This window comes from Letharia lupina, assembly GCF_014066315.1.
Source record: "Letharia lupina isolate WasteWater1 chromosome Unknown contig_14, whole genome shotgun sequence".
Taxonomy (NCBI): domain Eukaryota; kingdom Fungi; phylum Ascomycota; class Lecanoromycetes; order Lecanorales; family Parmeliaceae; genus Letharia; species Letharia lupina.
This window is the reverse complement of record NW_023502983.1, coordinates 1,184,859-1,207,209: the sequence shown is the minus strand read 5'-3', so window position 1 is coordinate 1,207,209 and position 22,351 is coordinate 1,184,859. Positions and strand designations below refer to the sequence as shown.

The window sequence follows — 22,351 nt, the reverse complement described above, 5'->3', positions numbered from 1 at the left end:
TTTGGAACAGGAAAAGGTCCATGTACCTGATGGTATGGAAAGTCTCCATCGAAGTTGAACTTTAATTGCGGGCCTCTGCCACCAATGATGTTTCACGCTGATTCAAACTCCCATGCCCTTGCTCAGCGCTCGTTCACCGATGATAAACGCCAGACGCTCATGCCTCTCGTGGTTCTCATGTACAGATCTCTTCCCCTCCCTTGCCCACACCTCTCATCCGGCCGCCTCCTTCACCTTTGCCCCCTCCGGTGGCTCATCGATAAAGCTCGGCACCTCATCCTGCATAAAGCCCGGCATCTCTCCCACCCCTTGTCCCATCCCCAGCCCCCCCTCGAATTCCGCCTCTTCCCCCAACGCCTCCAGTTCCGCATCCAACTCCGCCTCGTCCACATCCTCCGGCACGTCGTAGCTCCGGCTCATCGACTCTTGGATCTCATTCCCCACCTCCATCAGATCCTGCATCTCGTCCTGCATGCGCTCGATTTTGTCGATATCCACCTTCCCGTACTGTTTGCGCAGGGATTTGTTGGTGGATTTCATGACGTCGACGGTCGTCATGACGTTTTTCAGATTGTCGGTCATCATGGAGGCCTGTTCCATGTTCCAGGATTGTTGCTGCATCTGGTCCCGCTGGCCTTCGTACATCTTCCGTCGTTGCAGGATCTTGAGGGCTTTTTGCTTCAGGGCGGTTTTGCCGGGGCCGTCGCGCATCTTGGACATGCGTTGTTGGTAGGTGGTCAGTTCGGCGTTGAGTTTCGCGAGTTTGACGTCCAAGGATTCGACGTGGGAGTCAGTCTGCTTGGGGTGTTAGCAAGAGAGTGCTGTAGTTGGGAAGGGGCACCGACGGTGGAAATGGCGCTGGAGAGGGTGGGTTTAGGACCAGGGTTCTTGGCCCCGAATAGGCGATTCATTTGTTTTGTATGGTAGAAGACTTGACACTTGTCGAAGCGTGGTACATGGGATCAGTTACGGTGTTGAGTGTTTGCCTGCTCAGAAGTTGAAGGTACTTTCGGCGAAACCTCGCAGCTGGCTCGGGCACTGCCGAGATTCGAACCATAGGATCCCTGCTCCTCATCAATGATTATCTTCTCACCCACATTGATTAGTTAATTCAAAGTCTTTTGCACATTCAAGTATCATGTTACCTATCCAGAAAGTCTCTTTGATTTGAATCAAGGCGAGAATTAGGTAGAGCCATCATATCTTGCATACCTAGCAGATGGAGATCGAAGAATGGCTTTTCAAAACCGCACCAACAGCGGGAACAGGGGTTGTTCTAGAGCTCTCCTAACGGCCAAGAGGAAAGCACGCGAGAGGGCTTTCTCCTCGCCGCGTCATGCAGTTGGAGGGAGGTGTCAGAATCGTATGTAATAGATGCTTCAGGCTGGAAAATAGAAATAGATTGTAGACATGGGAGCTGATGGATTATCCACACTGAAAGTACAGAATGGTTCTAGCCGGCCTGAGACGCTAGCGCTGGCTCATCTTTTGAAGTTAGAATCAGTCTGACCCAGCGGGAGCCGACATCCTGACACAAAACAAAAGAGCTTGATCTGTTTATAATACCCATTGTATGAATTTGTTTGAGTTCGAATAGCATCGGGACCTGCTCAACCGTGTTCAAGTATTCTTTTACACCTGTTCAAGACTCTGTCCTTTCACCCGATTCGTTGCGATCAAACCAATCCCCCACAAGGTCGCCGAACCCAGCCGACGGACGACAGGCCATCTCCCAATCTTGGCGTACTCTGACATACAACGTTCGTCGATCACCGTGGACCACTCGGGATCCAGATGCCGATGAAGTACGTAGATGAATGCGGGCAAGCTTCAATTCAACGACAGCTCGTGCGGAGGACAACCTGTCAAACTTGGGAGCTTCTCGCATGATCAGTCACGACTCCTCCTCCTCTGTAACATAGTCGATTCCATTCACTGCATATCATCCCTATCCCTCATTTCCGCCAAAACATAAACCACAATGTTTTGGCGGTTCGGGGGCTACGCCAACGTCTCGACCCTCAATACTATCCTCGAAAAACCCGATGTCACACTTGAAGAAGTCTTGGAGGAATCAGACCTGATACAAGAGCTGAAGCAGTCAAATTCGAAGCTGATCGAATTCTTGCGAGATGAAAATGTCCTGCGGAGACTCCTGGAGCTGGTGGTTGCACCACAAGCTCCGAGACCGGAAGATGATGGGCAAGGCGAGGACAGCGAAGAGGAGACCATGCGCGAGAAATCCTTGAGCCCTTTTCGAAGAGTCAAAAAGGAGAAATCAAAGCGGCAAGAAGAGTTTGAGGACTGGGATAAAGCAGACAAGGCTAGGACACAGAAAGCGTACACATCGTGCGAGGTTCTCTCGTCGGAAACTTGGTCGATACTCGAGTCTTTGATGGAGAATCAGCAATTGTTGCGGGTATTCTGGGGCTTTTTGAAGAGAGAGTCACCGTTGGATTCAACCGAGGCAGCATACTTTACAAAGATCAACGAAACGCTGCTGGATAAGAAGACAGAGGAGATGATGCATTTCCTTCAGTCGTTTGAAGGGATCATACCAATTATGCTCAAACATATCGACTGTGCCGCAATAATGGACCTGTTGTTGAAAATTATAAGCATGGAAAAGAGTGAAGGTGGTGCAGGAGTCGTCGACGTATGTTGTTACACTAAGAGAAAGGGCTATTCTGTTGTTCGCAGGCTGACAGGAAATACAGTGGTTACAAAGTCAAGACCTCATGCCACGCTTACTTGCATTCTTGGAGAAAGACAACGCCCCGGGGACGCAGACATCTGCAGGAGACTTCATCAAAGCTATCGTCACCATTTCAGCCAACGCATCACAAAACGAGCAGTCCTGCATAGGTCCCAACAACCTGACCAGACAACTTGTATCGCAGCCGTGTATTGAAAACCTGCTTTCCAACATGCTCAGAGGCGGCAACCCGCTGACGGTTGGCGTTGGGATGATCATCGAAGTCATCAGGAAGAACAACTCGGACTATGATCCCGATGTTGGAGCTGGTCCAGACTCGGTCCCTTCAAGTAATGATCCTATCTACCTGGGGACTCTACTACGATGTTTTGCCAAGCGTGTCCCCGACTTCATGGGGTTACTGCTGAGTCCAACCCATGCCGTTGCCGACGGTAATAGCCAAATAACCATCAAAAGGAAAGAGCTAGGCGTAGCCTTTGGCAACAAGATCGAACCCCTAGGATTCGATCGCTTCAAAACTTGCGAGCTAATGGCGGAACTTCTCCACTGCAGTAACATGGGTCTACTGAATGAGCGAGGCAGCGAGGCTTTCGTACGGCAAAGAGACGAGGAAAGAGAGCGAATGAAAGCTGAAGGCGCTTTGGCTCCGAGAATTCCCACGTCAGCTGTTACAGAGTTCTCAGAAGATTCCACTAACTTCGCCAACGGAGTGTCACCTTTGGGTTTAAGCACAGAGCCGGAGGAGAACCATAAGCTCCAGGTGCAAAACAGTGCAGAAGACGATGGATACGAGGACGTTGGAAATTCTGCGGACCTAGTAGATGCCGAAGACATCAAGGATGACTTTGACGAGAAGGACGAGCGATCACCCTTTGACACAGAGTCAGAACATTCGCAAATGCCAAACTTACTCAAGCCTGGCAAGCCCAGATTGGATCTTGACGAGGATTTTGTCGATGAGCCTTTGACTTCTCCGAGGTTGGAGGCTGTCGATGAGGAAGAGGCAGAGATGCCAGAAGCTGAAGTCCCGGAGCCTTTGGAGCCCAAGTCTCCGAGCAAGTCTGAGCCTCAACCCGAGTCTCCTACCTCTGGCCTAGCATCAGGAGTCAATGAGCTCGCAGTCAACGAGGACACAACAATGGCAGACCAAGAAACAACCGAAACACCTAAGATCCAACATACAGAGGCGCCAACAACGCTGGAGCCACCTTCTCAAAATACTAGCGCTGACCCGCCTCCTCTACCACACCGAGAACGGCACCTAGATCCCATGACACCAGATTCCGAGAGTCCTCGGGGCATTTCACCACACCCAGAGGACAAGCCACCGCCTCTGTTTGCAAGTCGAGTAGATCAGCCATCAGACACTCCAAGACAAGGATATGAGGAGGTTGGTGGCGGTGACAGCCAGCAGACTATTGATACTACTCATGGCGAAGATGGAGACAGTAGCCGCTCCGTGCTCGTGAGTGGTAATGACCAGAGCTTCGCATCGCAATTCGATTATGATGTTGACGGTCAGCCGATGGTCGGTGACTTTCTGAAGATGATGTTTGTTGAACACCATGTTGTACCTACGATCCTGGTATGTTGTGCCGGCGGTTAATGTCTCCCTGGCAACTTACTAATTTTTTCTCCTGTGCAGGACTTTTTCTTTCGATTCCCCTGGAACAATTTTCTTCACAATGTAGTATATGATGTTGTACAGCAAGTATTTAACGGCCCCATGGATAGAGGATACAACCGCACTCTTGCTATTGATCTTTTCCAAACCGGACGAGTCACCGAGCGGATAGTTGAAGGCCAGGCACAGAGTGACGAAGCACAGGCGAAGAGTAATATGCGCTTAGGGTATATGGGCCATCTCACGCTGGTCGCTGAGGAAGTGGTCAAGTTCAGCGACAGGCATCCGCCAGAGCTATTGTCGCAGGTCGTACTCGAGAAAGTGACAAGTCAGCAGTGGACCGAGTATGTCGAAAACACGCTATCAGAGACGCGAGAACGAGACAACGCCATCTTAGGTGGTGTCAGACCAGACATGTCTCTCGGCCCACGACAAGCAGTCCTCAACGCTGTCAATGCAGCCCACGGCTTCGGCCAAGGAGCATCATCTGCCCTCGCGAACGCTGGGCTCAACGGCAACCCAGGCCTCGACTCGATGGACCTTGCCAGCAATGGTAGCGGAACTTCCAACGGTGGCTTCGGTGGTCTCAGCAGCGGTTCGCTACTAAGCGGCTTCGGTAGCTCAAGCGACGAGGAGGATGAGGAAATGGAGGAGATTGATGAGGGTGATGCCGGTGCTGGTCAAGATTCGGTGGGTGACCTTTCCTTTGAGGACATCGACATGAGCGATCGAGATCATGCCCAGATATTTGCAACTGCATCTTGAGGGTGTTGTGGTGCACACGCACTGGTATGGCAAGCGGCATTGGAGAGTAAGCTTGAAAGCTTGACCAGTCTACGCAACCAGACAACCTTGCAAACATGCCATGCTTCACCTCTCTTGTTGTGCTCTTGCCACTCTCTCGTTCACGTCACACTCTTGAGAACACGACATCCACCATCTTTGCACAAAGTCGCTTTATCTGCCCCTTTTTCACCTCACAAATGACATGCACTCGAATACCTTCCTTCACATCCGCCACGATCTTGCCCACAAACAGCCATGCTGACAACACTGCATGTAGTACCTCCCCAACCATCCAACCCTCAACATAACCCCCACACCGCCAACAGACCCACCACCAACCCCGCCGCCCCTCAATCTCCCACCATCACGTGCCCGCCGCCAACTAGCCGCCCGCCTCGCCCTCCACAGCCAGCAGAAAGCCGATTCCGAAGCCAACGACTCCGACAGCCACGAGCTCGAAAAGCCCTTCTCCGACGCCGAAGCCAACGCCGACGAATTCGAAGATGACTCTCCTTTGACATTTGGAGCGCCCTTGTTGCATCATTCCCCGACGCCCGGCCATCACTTTGGCAGTATTGATCCGCCGAAGGACGCTGGCGATGTGAAAGCGACGGTGCATCGGCAGCTGGACTTGGATGACTTTGCGAACAGTCCGGCCGCCGATGCTGACGATAGGGCGAGTGATGAAGGGGACGGGGAGGAGGCCCATGACGTTGAGATGAGAATCGCGATGGGATAGGGGCGCCGTGGAGGTGGGAGCCGAGGAGGGAAAGGCTGCGTGTAAGATACGGAAGGGCGTTCCTTTACTTTCGCTGTCGGTATTCTAGCATTGTTCTTTGTTTCGTGTGAGTGAGACTGCATTTCAGGGGAAAACTCCATTGTTTGTATGCTTTAAAGTTCCCATACCGAATTCGGAAGGAAAGTATTCTTGCAAGCAAGCTTTCTTCTGCAGCTATACAAGACCGCTGTGCACGCCGTGATTTGGCAATTCCTGTGACGCGCAAAGATCATGGATATCAACGAGACATGCGAAAACAGCTTGGTGGAAGCAATCTGAAACGTTTTGCTTCCAATGGCATTTTCTTAGCTTGACGTGTGTTTATTCAGTGGCAACAAAGTTAGGCCGCTATATCGGGCAAACACCTGGAAGCGCCTTTGGGCCTGGAATCTGATACCTGCCTGCAGTTCAACTCTCATGATAAAGCCCGGGCTCCCACGTTCCTTTCAGGTCGACTCCACTCTGGACAGCCAATTGATAACCTGAATGACGTTAATAATTGAGCTGCCTTGTACCCGAAGACGCCTTACCATCATTGCCTGCACAAGTCCGACTCTCTGTCCATAATTACTCCCATCCCAGCTATTCGCCTGGAGCGTGAGATTGTACATCCCAAGCGCGTCAAGCTGCCTCGCCTTGGCTTCTTTCATTGTCTCCAGGGTGTAGTGCCAAAGAGCATTGTTGCCTTGAGTGAGGATCTGGCCAGGAGGCTTGAGATGGCCCGCCGTATTCGGGCCTACCCATAGGATAGGGATGTTTCGACCAGAAGCATCTGCTAGAGTCACCCACTCATCCATCGAATCAACTGCTTTAGACCAGGAAAGCGATGTTGCCAATGACAGAGAATGGATGACTGGAATCGGCTTGTAAGCATCTGGGTCTCCGCTGATGAGCGAGGTAAAGCTGGCATGCAGCTCCTCGGGCGCTGGGGAGTCTGTGACGGGAAGAAATACATGTGGCGTGCCTATGCAAGTCAACACTGGCTTCGGGGAGTCTTGATTTGACGGTAGACCTACGATCGCAGAAGAAAGGGTTTCTGTGACCAACTCCATCTTCCTTCTCTTTTACGCTCTGACTCTCCATGATCATGTGGCTCCAGCACTCTGACTTGGTGAACTGATTGTCGCACCTGCAAGCATCACGCTGGCTTTCGTTTAGCTCCCACTGCTTAAGACTACCCATAGCCATGTTCTCTCTGAGCAGCATGTTAAAGGCGGCGTAGATATGCTTGAGGGAGTCGTCGCCAATAAAGACAATGGCATCAAAGCGTTCCAGGATCATGCAAATTTCTGCAGTCGAGTACCAGCGGTAGTGGCAGCCTGCGGGAAAATAAGGCTTCTCAAATCCGTGTCGACCGCCTCCGCTCATGGCTTCCAGAAGTGTTGCCCGGTTGTTGCAGTAAAGCGTATGCTTCGGGGCATCATCGTCGGGTGCAACTGGAGGTACGTAGAGCTGCGTTGATCTGATGCCACAATCTCCATGTCCTTCAAAGTGTGAGAAGTGGCTGGGCTTGTTAGCAAGACTGTACTGGAAGAAAGGCTTTACGACCTACTCTTCCACCGAGTTCTGCGAGAACGGAACCCTATCTAGTTGTCTTGGAGAGGCAGAGAATGGACTAATCATCCACAAGAATAGAGCAATGGCAAGGATTACAGTGAAAGCAGTCCGCTTGGAGGCAGCGACCGGGTTGCTGTTACTGCGAATGGGTGGAGTTTTCATGGTTGGCACCTGTAAAGGTGTCTGAGGTGCACTGGGAGAGGATGGAAATGGATACGCCATGCTTATCCACAAACGTGGTATCTAGTATCTAGCTCCCGTTCTTGATGGGATTTGGGAGGCGAAGAAACAGAAAGGGCGACTTGCCGGCGGCTCATGGTATATTGGCGACACGCAGCGGATTCATTCACTTGACAACACAGGCCGTCGTACAGATCCCAAAGAATTACAAAAGTAACACAAAAAATGGTAGAATTCGTCTGTGTCAATACTCTATAATCCTACTTTGATGAATATGGGAACCCGGTGGTTGGCATTTCAAGGTAGAGGACACACTTGTCATTTGAGTTTTCCTCTTGCATTATCAACGACAAGTCGACCGTGGAGTTGGGTTGGGAGGTGCAGCCTTATGCAGGCTAGCTATACGGTATAGGTGCTTGGCGATAGGGCTATACTCTGCAGCAGGCTTCAATAGAATAGATCATCCTTACTACTCATCTCGATAGATTCTATAATGTAGCGATATCAGAGATGCCTCGAAGCGCCCAGGAAATCCAAACCTCTAACGTTATTGATGATTTAGGTCCCCCTCTAGACTTTTCTCACGTCACAATTCGGTCTTCCCCTCGTCGAACCACATCCCCATCTCACCCATCTCCTCCCTTATCTTCTCCTCCTCCCCTCCCCGCCCCTCGGCCTCCTTTCCCTCAATTATATTCTTCATATTCGCCCTCACACCAAAAACCAGGTTTCGCGCCCCCGGCGCACCTTTTTTCTTGTCCCTGTCTTTTCTCGGCTTGTCCGGATGGTACTCGATGTCGTTCTGCACGGAGGCGGTGTATACCAGTCCTGGGTAAGGGACCACGCACGAAAAATCAATTTCACCCTTGCTGCCGCGCTTGCAGAGTCTGGAGTGGCCGACGTCGACGGGATCGTTGAAGTGGGAGTAGGAGAGGTAGTATAGCAGCTTTTCTACGCAGATTTCGGAGTCAGCATTGCGTATTTGAGGCACAATTTGGAGCTCCAAGACAGGTCTCAGGAGTAGAAAAATCCCATTATTCCCGAAACATCTCTCACGGCTCAGTTTTACTACCGTTTGGGAAGGATCAGCTCCGAAGATGTACTTACGGGCGCCGGTGTAAGAGAGCGCGTAAGCGTAGGAACACATGCCGCCTGCGGAGCGGTACACCACGCGGGTGGTGCGGTTGTGGGGGAGGTCGTAGGTTAGAGTTGGTTCAGGGTTCCACAGATGCCAGCGGTGACCGGCCGGACGTACGGTGGTGTCGTTGGCGATGATGAAGCGCGAAAAGGGTTTTGTGGGCTTGTTTTGCGCGCAGTGGCCGAGCCAAAGCATATCCCAACCATCGCCATAAGGGGACAAAGGCTCCGAGGAGGTGGGCGCGTCGAGGATATGTCGGGTCCCGAGGGCGAATTGAGTAAGTTGGTTTTTCAAAGAGACGTCCCAATCGGCGTCGTCTTCGAGAATCAAGGCGGACGAGAGATTGTTGTCGAGGATCGAGGCAGCAGCATTTATATGAGCGCGCCAGCAGCCGGTTATGCTTGTGGCTCTCTCTCCTTCTTTATAAAAGCCTGGCCAAGCGACGTGGGGAATTCCTTTGCCGTCTACACCTGGGATTATAGTGTATGAGATGTTGGTGATAGAGGTGAGAAGGCGAAGGGAATCGAGTTTGTCGGTTCGGCCGGGCATATGTATAAAGTAGACGTCGCCGAAGCCAAGGGTATTGTTATGTATTGCTTGTATGCTGTTTTGGGAGAGGACATGGGCGAGCTTGGAGCTCGTAGAAGGACTCGAATTTGAGGATGATGATTGTAAGGACGAGGAGGGAAAGAGGCGATCACGTTGAAGACCTAAGAATAGAGCCAGTATCGCGCAAAGAGCAACGATCAATAAGGGCTTGATCATCTTCTTGTGACGCTGGGCCTTCGTCATAAACACAGTGTTCATTCTATCAAACCCTGTATACATTCCGATGGTGCGTGGATACATTTGGAGCAAAGACAAAGATTACTCGCAAAAAGACCGAACAGGCATTGAAGAAAGAGCAGAGGGATTGGAGATCCGTTGTGGTGTGGCACGTTGGACGTTGCATGGACAATATTTGCGTAGGTGGTGTCCACATAAGTGGCAGACCCCATATGATATAGGCCATCTCGTCTACGTACCGTTGATCTGACATGCTTGTGCGAGGATCGCCGTGGCAGGACCGCGAGGCGTTTGCTGAGCATGGCTCTCAGATAAGGTAGGCACGGGAAGGGTCAAAGGGAGAAGGGCGTAGTATTTCAATCTAGATGCTGAACAGCCAAGGACAAGGAACACTTCAAATGCATGATAGCATGCACGAAAAAGACCTGTCGGTATTGGACGCTAGTAAGGACTGGGTCATGTTGCCCGTTTAGGTGGAAAATAGGAACACGGCCTGTAGGCTTGTCCATAGCATTCCTGAAGGATCTACCTATTATATACTTGCAACTCATCGTTAAGGAATCATGGACCAACCTGAAAGCTTTAAGGGGGGGATGCCACCGCCTACAGTGCTGGAAAGCCGGGTCAACAAGAGGATTGAAGATCTGTCAGATGAAAGATTGTGTCGAGGCTGTGTATGTAGGGCGAAGATAACGGACATGATCGGATCTACATGTTTGCTCCGGCTGCTCTTGGCAAGCATGCACACAATCTATTGCTCCATTTTTCTCGTCGAAACATATTATATCTAGGCCTATATTTATTGCGAGGTGCAGCATCCTCAAGCGCCCGATCTCTGCTAAGCCTTACTTTAGCTTTTATGCAACCACCTTTGCCTCAGTCATCAGACGCTCCCTACACCCCGAGCTTGCCTTATATTTTTTTTTTTTTATTTTTTTTTTTTTATTTTTATTATTATTTTTTTATTTTTTTTTTTTTTTATATTTTTTTTTATTTTTTTTTTTTTTTATTTTTTTTATTTTTTTTTATTTTTTATTTTTTTTTTATTTTTTTTTTTTTTTTTAATTTTTTATTTTTTTTTTTTCTTAAACAAAAAAATTAAATGACTGTCGAGCGAACTTTGATAAGCGACATTTAAATTCCTTACGCTTTAATAATTATAAGACTAAATTTAGAAATTATTTTTTCATCTAAAAGCCTACATTTCGTTCTATAACTTAAAAAAAAATCTCAAAATTTTAATAGAAGAAAAAAAAGTTATTCTAAAATTAAATAATATATATCTATTTTTTAACTAGAGCTATCCGGCGAACTTTAATAAGCGATATTTTTTTAATAGTTATAGATATTATTTTATTTATTCGCGATAACTTAGTCGATCTAATTAAAGAGCGTAGCGAACTCGAATTTATAATTAATTATATATATAAATTTAAGATTTTTAAGCTTAGCTCTATCTTATTCTTTTATATATATTAATATATAATATTAATACTTAATATATATACTTATTTAACTATTAAATTTATTAATTATTTAAGTAATATATTATACTTTAAAAGAATTTAATTTTAAAGAGATTTAGATTTAATATATATTTAATATATATAATAACTTAAATAGAGCGATTATAAGTTTTTAAACTTAACTTAAATTTATTTAAGTAAAATAAATATATTTAATATATATTATAAGTTTATTCGAGATAAAGCGAGTATATATTAAAGCTTTATCTCTATTAAACTTTTTTTATCTCTATTAAGCTATAATTCGAGAATTTTTTATTCTCGAGTTAAAGAGCGTTTAAATTTATAATTAATATATATAAAAGAATAAGATAGAGTTAAGCTTGAAAATTTTAAATTTATATATATAGCTAATTATAAATTTAGATTCGCTACGCTTTTTAATTAGATCGACTAAGTTATCGCGAGTAAATAAATTAGCGTTCGTAACTATTAAAATCTCTTACTCTACTTTTAATTAACTCTTTAATAACTTTACTATTTTCTATTGAAATTTTTAAATTAACTTTTTAAACTATAGCTCGCAATTTACGCTTTTTAATAATAAAAAAATTATAAAATTCGATCTTATAATTATTAAAGCGTAAGAAATTTAAATATCGCTCTACGCTTATTAAAGTTCGCTCAACAGCTCTAATTAAAAAATAGATATATATTATTTAATTTTAGAATAACTTTTTTATTTTCTATTAAAATTTTAAGATTCTTTTTTTAAATTATAGAATATAATTTACGCTTTTTAATAAAAAAAGAATTCTTTAATTTAGTCTTATAAATATTTAAAGATAGTAGATTTAAATATCGCTTATTAAATACTTATTTAGTTTATTAAGAATATTCTTTTATATAAGCTTAGATAGTCGAGTGGTAATAATTTCAATAAATTTCGCAATTATTCCGCTCCGTCCTCGATTCGAATTCATAAATCTCCCTCGCTGAAAAATTAATAAATTCGTAAATTCGTAAAATTCGTAAAATTATAAAATTCGTAAAATTAATAAAAATTCTATAAATTATAAAAATAAAGATAAGAATAATTAATATAAATAAACTATAATAGATATTAAATTTAACTTCTTATTAATTTAATTTAAATTAATTTAAAGTTAATTAACTCTCTAAAAACTTATTATTAATATAACTTCTCTTTTTTCTATTAATTTTTTTAATAAATTATAGAGTATAAGTAAAGGTCTATGAATTAAATTTATAATTATTTCTTTTAATTAAAGCTGTCGAGTAAATTTAATAAGCGATCTTTGATAAACGATATTTAAATTCTTTATCTTAAAATATCTATAAGATTAAATCTCATAATTCTTTTTTTATCTAAAAGCTTATATTTTATTCTATAATTTAAAAAAAATTTAATAGAAAACTAAAATGTTATTCTAAAATTAAATAATATATACCTATTTTTTAATTAGGGCTATTCGGCTGTCGAGCGAACTTTAATAAGCGATATTTGAATTCCTTGCGCTTTAATAATTATAAGACTAAATTTTAGAATTTTTTTATTTTTAAGAAGCGTAAATTACGGGTTATAATTTAAAAAAAAAATCTTAAGATTTTAATAGAAAATAGTAAAGTTATTAGAGGGTTAAAAGTAGAGAGAAAGATTTTTAATAGTTGCGAACGCTAATTTATTTACTCGCGGTATCTAATTAAAAAGCGTAGACCTAACGAATTTATAATTAACTATATATATAAATTTAAGATTTTCTAGTTTAACTCTATCTTATTCTTTTATATATACTAATAACTTATACTTTTAAATAAAAAAGAAATTATTAAATTTAGTCTTATAAGTATTTAAAGATAAGAAATTTAAATATTACTTATTAAAAACTTATTTACTCTATTAAGAATATTCTTTAATATAAACTTAAATAATCGAGTAATAATAATTCTAATAAAATTCGAAATTATTTCGCTTCGTTCTCGATTTAAATCTATTAATCTCTCTCGCTAAAGAATTCTAAAACTCTAATAATAATAATAATAATAATTAATATAAATAAACTATAATAGATATTAAAATTAACTTCTTATTAATTAAATATAAATTAATTTAAAGTTAATTAACTCTTTAAGAAACTTATTATTAATATAACTTCTCTTTTTTCTATTAAAATTTTTCTATTATTTCTATTAATTATAGAATATATTTTATACTTTTTAATAATTTAAAATTTATAAAATTCGATCTTATAGTTTAAGTAAATCTTAAATTAAAGTATTTTCGCTCTTCGAGAGTCGAATTTAATCTCGAAATTAGAATTTAATCTCGAAATTAGATTTAAAAATTAATTACTTTTTATAAATTTAATTCATAGACTTAAACTTATAAGTATATAAAAGAATTTTTTAATATTGTTAATAAAGATAACTATTATAAAGTATATATCTTATTTATATTAAAAAAAAATCTATAAAGAGAAAGTATAAAGATTATTATTATAGTAATAAAATTAATAATAACTTTTATAATTTAATAGATAAATATATCGAATAAAGAATCTTATTAAAGCGAAGCTTATACGTTAAATATATTTAAATATTATTATTATAAACGATTTATATATTAAAATTTATTTATTTTAACTTATATAAAGCGATTATAAAACTCTTTTAAAAAAGATAAAAAGAAACTTAAAAGCGAATAAAAAGATAAGTTTATATCTTAATTTATAATTAATTATATTTTAACTTAAATCTAATTCGCATTTAATTATATATACTCTTATATCGTCTTATATAATATATTATTAATATTATTTTTTATTAATAGTAATTTTACTAATTTATAATTTAAGTTAACTCTTATCTTTTATAGATATTAAATCTCTTAATTATATTAATTAATAATTTAGAAGTAATAGCTATTTAATAAAATATAATTTAATATAATTAAAAGATAGATAGATAGATTATTTAAATAGTTATATATTTAAATTATTAATTAAATTATTAAATAAATAAAATAGTTAAAGTTATAAAGATTATAATTTAAATATTAAATTAAAATTAAATTAAATAAAATTAAAAAATACTTATATACTTATAATAAATATAAAAGATTATAAAGAAGCTATAGTATCGCTTTAACGTATAAATAAAAATAAATAAATAAAAGTTTTAAAGATATATTCGATAATATCGCGATAGTAATAAATAATAATAATCTTTATCGAATATATAATTCTATTATCTCTATTTTAATTTATAGAGTTAATTAAAATTCTTATTAACTAATATAAAATTCTTATTTCTTCGAGAATATAAAGTTAAAAAGAATTATAAATAATATATTTAATATAAGTCTCTCTATATTAAGAAATAATACTTTTTAATTTTATTATTTACTCTCTTAATTATATTAATATTATTAAAATAGAGAGAGAAAATATTTAAAATACGTCTATTATGATAAATTATTTATTTATATACGCTTTTACTTAAACTATAAAGAGTAATTACGAGCTACTATATAGATAATATATATTTATAAAAAAAATCTTATTTAATCTCTTTAGATTAAAATTATAACTCTTATTTTTTTCTCTCTTATTATCTTTATAGTACGTTTAATTCTTCTATTATATTTATATCTTAAACTTTTTAATTTCTCTTTTAAACTTTAAATTTAATATTAATTTCTATTTATTTCTAGAAAATTAATATATATAAAAGAATAAGATAGAGCTAAGCTTAAAAATCTTAAATTTATATATATAGTTAATTATAAATTTAAAGTTACTACGCTCTTTAATTAGATCGACTAAGTTATCGCGGGTAAATAAATTAGCGTCTATAACTATTAAAATTTAAGTATACGTTATTAACACATAGAATAATCTTTTATTCTCTATTAAAATTTTAGATTTTTTTTTTTAAATTATAGAACGAAATGTGAGCTTTTAGATAAAAAAAGAATTTTCAAATTTAGTCTTATAATTATTAAAGCGTAAGGAATTCAAATAACGCTTACTAAAGTTCGCTCGACAGTCGAATCGCTTATTAAAGATCGCTTATCTATTTACTCGATACCCTTAATTAAAAAAATGATTATGAATTTAATTTATAGATCTTTACTCGTTAATTTATATAGCTATATATTAGCGAGCGAGTATTACTTTAAAAGATTTATTTAAATAATTTATTTAGCGATTATTTTTATCTCTTTTAAAAATATTAATATAGCTAGTATATCGCTAATTTTAACCTCTCTTATTAAAGTTTATCTCTTTTTTATTTATTTAAATAAAATATTAAAATATAAGTAAAGATCTATGAATTAAATTTATAGAGTTAAATTTTTCTAAGTTAAATCGAATTTTAGTTTTAGCTCTAAGTTAAATCGAACTCTAATCGCTTACTATATATTTTTAATCTACTTTTATTACTATAAAATTAATAAAAAAGATAAAAAACTTAATTCTAAATTAAATTAAACTTTATTTACTTTTTATATAATATTTAATCTATTTAATCTACGTCTATTATTATAAATCGCTAATTAATTATATTCTTATTTAAAAAAAATCTACTTAATAATCTTATTCTTAATATATCTCGCTAATTAAGTAAATTATCTTTTTAATAAATTATCTAAAATTATAATTAATAGATCGATTTTATTAATAATTTAATTTAAGATTATATATAATTAATTATAGATATAAACTAATCTACTATAATAACTAGCTCTAAAACTTATTAATTATTAGCTTAAAGACTAGTTAAATTAGAAGTTAAATATATTTAAAGAAAGTATATAAATTATTTTAATTATACGAAGTTAAAGAAATACGTAATATATAATATTATTTATTATTATATTCGCCTTTAAAAATATAATAATCGAGTATTTTAGACTTAATATATTTAATTTATAGATATATTTTATTATATAGATTTATACGCTACTTTAAATTTCTTAATAATATTATTATAAAATTTTATTTTAACTCTAAATAATAAAATAGAAGTAAAATTAGTTTAAAGATATTTATTATTTTAATAAATAAAAAAAAGCTATCTTTCTTATTAACGATTTAATTTCTACTATTATAAATAATTTTAATTTTAAAGAATTTATTAAGAATTTAATTATTAAATTAAGCGATATTCTTATTAAGAATATAAAAAATTACTTTAAATATATAGAAATTAATTATTTAATATAGATTATAATATTAATTAATTAAGTAATAAAGTTATTTAATAATTACTCGATAGACTAATTAATTACTTTTTAGTCTTTAAAGCTTATTAAGATATTATTACTTATATCTAATAATCTCTAAGCGAATTTCTTTATATTAATTTAATCTTAATTAATTAAATTAAGATTTTAAAGTCTTATATTTTTTATAAATTTAAGAATTTAAATATTATTTTAAAGATAGAACGTTTTTAACGTAATTTAAGCGATATAATTTAACTTAATACTTTTAATAATTAAAAAGCTTTAATAAAAATTATTATAGAAGTATATAATTATATTATTAAAAAAAGTAAGATTCTTTTAAATATTTTAGAGTATATAATTAATAATCTCGATATTATAATAATTTTATATAAAGATCTTATTTTAAAAAATGAATTTAATTATTATTAATAATTAAGTTAAATTACTAGTCGAAAAGATATAATATAATATAATATATTAATCTATTATATTATACTCTAATACGATATAAAATATTAATATTTATATAATATTATATCTAATACGAGTAAAGGCCTATGAATTAAATTCATAATAATTTTTTTGATTAGGGCTATCGAGTAAATTTGATAAGCGATCTTTAATAAGCGATATTTGAGTGCCTTGCCTTTTAATAATTATAAGATTAAATTTAGAAATTCTTTTTTTATTTGAAAGCCCATATTTTATTCTATAATTTAAAAAAGAGATTTTAAAATTTTAATAGAAAATAAAAAAGTTATTCTAAAATCAAATAATGTGTATCTGATTAAGGCTGTCCGGCTATCGAGCGAACTTTGGTGAGCGATATTTGAATTCCTTGCGCTTTAATAATTATAAGACTAAATTTAGAAGTTCTTTTTTTATCTGAAAGCCCACATTTTGTTCTATAATTTGAAAAAAAAAATTTAAAATTTTGATAGAAAACAAAAAAGTTATTCTATATATTAGTAACGTACATCTATTTTTTCGATAAGAGAAACGCGGTAACGCGGGAGGGCGAGATTTTGATAGTTGCGGACGCTAATTTATTTACCCGCGATAACTTAGCCGATCTAATTAAAGAGCGTAGCGAACTCGAATTTATAATTGGCTGTATATATAAATTCAAGGTTTTTAAGCTTAGCTCTATTTTATTCTTTTATATATATTAATAATATAAGATTTTAACGATATATATTATAATATAGTATATTTATAATATTATATTATATTATATTATATATATAAGATATTTTAATTAAAATTTCTATATTTAAAAGTAATTATTCTAATTAATAATTACGCTAAATTAATAAAATATAAAATTAAATATAATTATATTTTATTATTTTATATATATAAAAGAAAGCGAGCTATATCTATTAATAATAAGAAAAGCTTATTTTTCTTTAATATTAGTTATATGAAATTTACTAATACTTTATAATTAAAGTTATTAACGATAATTTTATATATCTATTATATATTTTTAATATTACTATTTAATATAAAATTATATATATTATAATTATAATCTTTTTATTAAATTATTAATTTAGAAAAGTTAATATATTTCTTAATATTCTCTTAAAAGTATTATAGCTTAATATAATAAGCTATATTTCTCTAAGCTATCTTTTCGCGATATAAAAAAAAAAGATTAAATATAAAAAATATATAAAAATATATTTAATAATTTTAGAATAAATTAATAATATTTATAATAATAATTAAAATTAAAAATTAAATATATTTAAATAAAAGATAATTTTATATTACTTATATAATAGTAATAATAATAATTAAAATTAAAATATTAATTTAGATAGCGTAGCTTTTATAATAAACTTTTTATTATTATATATTAAATTAATTATATATAAATAAAAATTTATAATTTTATTTTCTAGATATAATTATATTTAATATATTAAGATTTTTATAATAATTTAATACTTATTAGCTAGCGCGTTAATATTATTATATTTAAACTATAATTATATTTATTATTAAATTCTATATTATACTCTTAAATAATTTAAAAAATAAAATTTATTTAATTATTAACGCGTATAATAAAATTATTCTTAATATTTATATTTTATTTAACTTTAATATTATTTATTTTCTTTTAATTTAAGCTTTTATCTTTATTTATATATATAATAATTTATATAATAAATAAAACTCTAGACTTCTTCGTAATTACGCTCGCGTATTTTTATATATATTATTATTAAAATGTAAATCTACTAGAATAATAATTAGAATTAAAAACTATTTATTATCTATCTATTATATTTTATCTAATTTATTTAAAAGCTTACTTTTATTTTAATAATAATATAATAATATATTTAATTTTATACTTTTTAAAAAATATAATATAGCTAATAATTAAGATATCGATTTTCTTTACTTTTTTAATTAGTTTCTTCTTAAATATAAATATATTTATTCGCTATTATAATCTCTTAATATTTTTATTTTTATTAAATTTATTCTTTATTTTTTATTTTAGCTAAGAGCTTAATTATTATTTAAATAATTTATATTAAAATTCTTTAATATCGTTATTATTATTAATATTTAATATCTATTATAATAAATTATTAAACTTAGTATTTTTTATTTTAATTATTATAAAAAGATAAATTAATAGATATATATAAAGAAATTAAAGAATTTATATAAATATTTATAGATATTAAACTATTCTTAATTTTAATTAAAGCTCGTTTTTATAAGAGTAAAAGTACTCGAAGCGAATTAATAGACTCGCTTACGTCGTTTATTAGATTATAAGCTACGTAGTTAAAGCGAGTATCTAATATACTTAGCGAAGTCTTAAATACTTATAAATTCTCTTTTCTCTTCTTCTTTTTTTAGTTATTAGTTTATCTAATAATTAATCTATTTATTCTATTAACTATATATCTAAATCTTATAATTATATAATTACTATATAGTTTTATTAAAAGAGATCTTATTATCTTATAATTCTAATAACTTCGTTTATATAAAGTTATTTAATTTAATTATAATAAGTAACTCGCAAGCTAATTCTATTAATTTATAAAATAAAAATATTCTATTATAATTAATTAATAATATTTTTAATCTAATAAATAACTTTTATTAAAATATATCTATTATATAATTAAATAATTATAATATTAATTCTAATATTAATAGAAATTCTAATAATACTATTAGTGAAAATAATAATTATTAAAATATTATATCTAATAATTCTTTATTTATAAATAAAAACTCTCGCTTTATAAGCTTAACTTCAATCTAATACTATTAACTTTTAAAGTTTAATACTAAAAAGTAACTAATCGTTAAAAAATTAAAATTAATTAAAATATAGAATATATAAAAATATTATCGCGAGTATAACGATAATTACTATTATAATTCAAGTTATAAAAAAATAAGTATTATTAAAATATCTAATATATAGTATCTTAATAACTATAGCTCGATAATTATATTTCTTTAAGATTATAACGATTTTATTATCTTAATATCTTATATTAATTTTTATATAAACGAAGAAAGAACTCGCTAGACTTCTACTCTCTTAATAAATACTAAAAAATAAATCTAGAGAAATATTAGAAATACGATATTATATAATATTAAGAAATTTATCTAAAAGAAATATAAGAGATAATACTTAAATTAAGTTTATAATCTAGTTATTAAATCTTATAATATAAAATACTAATTAATTAAAATAATTATAAGAGATATATAATTAATAATTAACTTTAATAATTATCTTATTATATTCTAATTATAACGAGATTACTATATAATTAATCTAGAATATATAAAAGATTTACGAAATAAAGTAATAAAAAAAATTTCTCTAAAAGTTATTAAGAAAACTACTTAATCTATTATTTATATTATATTATTATAATAATATTAAAATATAAAATAAAGACTATAAAAAATAAAAGAGCTTTCTATTCTAGATAAAACTCGCTTTAATAATAAAATAAGTAATTAAAAAAGTAATAATTAATAATATATTAAGTTTAAGAGATAATATATAAAGAGTTAATAAGATTAAAAAAAGAGTTTATTTTTATTAATATTATAAGATTAAAAGTCTAAGCGAATTAAATTTAAAAATAATAACTCTTATATTAAATTTAAAACGTTCTTTATTAAAATATAATATTATAATTATAAATAATTAAAATATTATAAGAATTTATTTAAATATTTAAATTATATTATAAATAATAAAGTATATAATTATAGATTAAATAAGAGAAAAGATAAAGTCTAATACTTATCGCTATAGTATTAAATATACTATTAATTAAATAATAATCTCGCTCTCTATTGTCAAGAGGTAAAATTATTATACTAAATAAAAAGTATAAAATAATTACTCTAATAAATATCGATAATAAAAAAATCTTTATATTATAATCTTTTATTAAAAAAATATAAATTTCTAAACTTAAATACGCGTTAATAATAATACGTATTATTAATAATTATTAAATATTCTTATATAAAAAGTATAATCTAATTTTTAATCTCGCGAATAATGAAAAAAAAAAGTAAGAGTAAATTTTAAAGATATATATTATAAATATATAAGAATATAATCTTATTCTTAATTTCTCTTAAATCTATAATATTAATTTAAATATTTATTAATATGAGTAGTTTTAAATCTATCGCGATTTTTTTATAAGTGATAAAAAGTAAATAGATATTATAATAATAGATATAAAGTAGTTTACGTTATTAGCTAATATAGTAATTATATATAATTTAAAATAAACGTTTATTATACTCTTATATTAAATTCTATTTAAAAGTAATAAGAATAATTATAATAAAGTTATACGATATAATATTATATAGTTAAATAATTTTAATATATCTAAATAACTTAAAAATCTATTAAAAGTCTTTTTTAGAAGAACTATCTAATAGTCTTAATATATATAATTAAATTAAATATTCTATTAACTTATTATCTAGAAAGCTATTTAAAAATAATTCGATTTATAATATATTATATAATAAATTTATAATAATTAGAGATTATCTAGATATTACGCTTAAGAGAAAATAGATTTAACTCTTAATTAATTAAATTAGCTCGCTAATACTATTTATTAAAAAATTAAATAACTCGCTATAATTATATATTAATTATTAAAAGCTTAATAAGATAATTATTAAGAATAATTATCTATTATTACTACTTTTAGAGATTTTAAAGAGATTCGTATATATAAAGTATTTTATTAAGATTAATATTTATAATATATATTATAGAATACGAATATAAAAGAGAAACAAATAAAAAATTATCTTTCGAATTCGTTATAATTAGTTTAAATATTAAATAATATCTTTTAAATTTATATAAATAAAGTATTTAAATTATATATTAATATCTTCTATATAATATATTTAAATAATATATTAATTTATTTCGAAATAAAAGAGTTATATTAAGAGTATATATATAAAATACTACGCGTATTATTAAAGTATCGACTCTATATAAAATTATTAAAATATATTTTTAATTATAATAAGATTATTTTTCTAAGATTTTTAATAAATTAACGCGATATCTAAATAGAGCTATTATATATTAAAATTATTATTAAATAATTAAAATTAGAGTCTATTAAAGATATCTTAATTTTTCTAGAATTTATAAACTTCTATTAATAATTTATATAAGACTTTTTATAGATAATTATATTTTTAATAAATCTAACTCGAGAAATAAAGAAAGATAAAATTAGATTATTCTTTATATTTAATAAAAAAATATATAAGACTTTTAAGATATTTAAGCGAGTATTTATTATCGTATTTATATTAGAATATTATAATTAAAAAGTATTATTTATTATAAAGATCGATATTTCTAATATAGATATAGATAATATACTTAATTAATTAAATAAGAATAAATAATAATATTCTATTACTTTTTTTAATTATAAATTTAAAGATATTAAGTTTTATTAGAATATATATAATAAAAAGCTCTATATAATTATATTA

The 22,351-nt window shown here is 31.8% G+C and overlaps 4 protein-coding genes across 4 annotated transcripts; 1 reads left to right on the top strand and 3 right to left on the bottom strand.

The window, feature by feature from the left end:
- Positions 1–213: 213 nt before the first annotated feature.
- Positions 214–911, bottom strand: HO133_002286 (uncharacterized protein; the record flags this gene model as incomplete). The annotated part of the gene is made up of 2 exons (XM_037293212.1): positions 214–795; positions 846–911. The coding sequence occupies 2 exons, from the start codon at positions 909–911 to the stop codon at positions 214–216; spliced, it is 648 nt and encodes a 215-aa protein (XP_037150865.1).
- A 1,070-nt stretch (positions 912–1,981) lies between these two features.
- On the top strand, positions 1,982–5,865 carry HO133_002285 (uncharacterized protein; the record flags this gene model as incomplete). The annotated part of the gene is made up of 4 exons (XM_037293211.1): positions 1,982–2,656; positions 2,718–4,301; positions 4,362–5,030; positions 5,404–5,865. The coding sequence occupies 4 exons, from the start codon at positions 1,982–1,984 to the stop codon at positions 5,863–5,865; spliced, it is 3,390 nt and encodes a 1,129-aa protein (XP_037150864.1).
- A 485-nt stretch (positions 5,866–6,350) lies between these two features.
- Positions 6,351–7,623, bottom strand: HO133_002284 (uncharacterized protein; the record flags this gene model as incomplete). Its single annotated transcript, XM_037293210.1, has 4 exons — positions 6,351–6,386; positions 6,435–6,868; positions 6,921–7,408; positions 7,457–7,623. The coding sequence occupies 4 exons, from the start codon at positions 7,621–7,623 to the stop codon at positions 6,351–6,353; spliced, it is 1,125 nt and encodes a 374-aa protein (XP_037150863.1).
- Positions 7,624–8,227: 604 nt separating this feature from the next.
- Positions 8,228–9,628, bottom strand: HO133_002283 (uncharacterized protein; the record flags this gene model as incomplete). The annotated part of the gene is made up of 2 exons (XM_037293209.1): positions 8,228–8,592; positions 8,749–9,628. The coding sequence occupies 2 exons, from the start codon at positions 9,626–9,628 to the stop codon at positions 8,228–8,230; spliced, it is 1,245 nt and encodes a 414-aa protein (XP_037150862.1).
- Between the last annotated feature and the right edge of the window lie 12,723 nt (positions 9,629–22,351).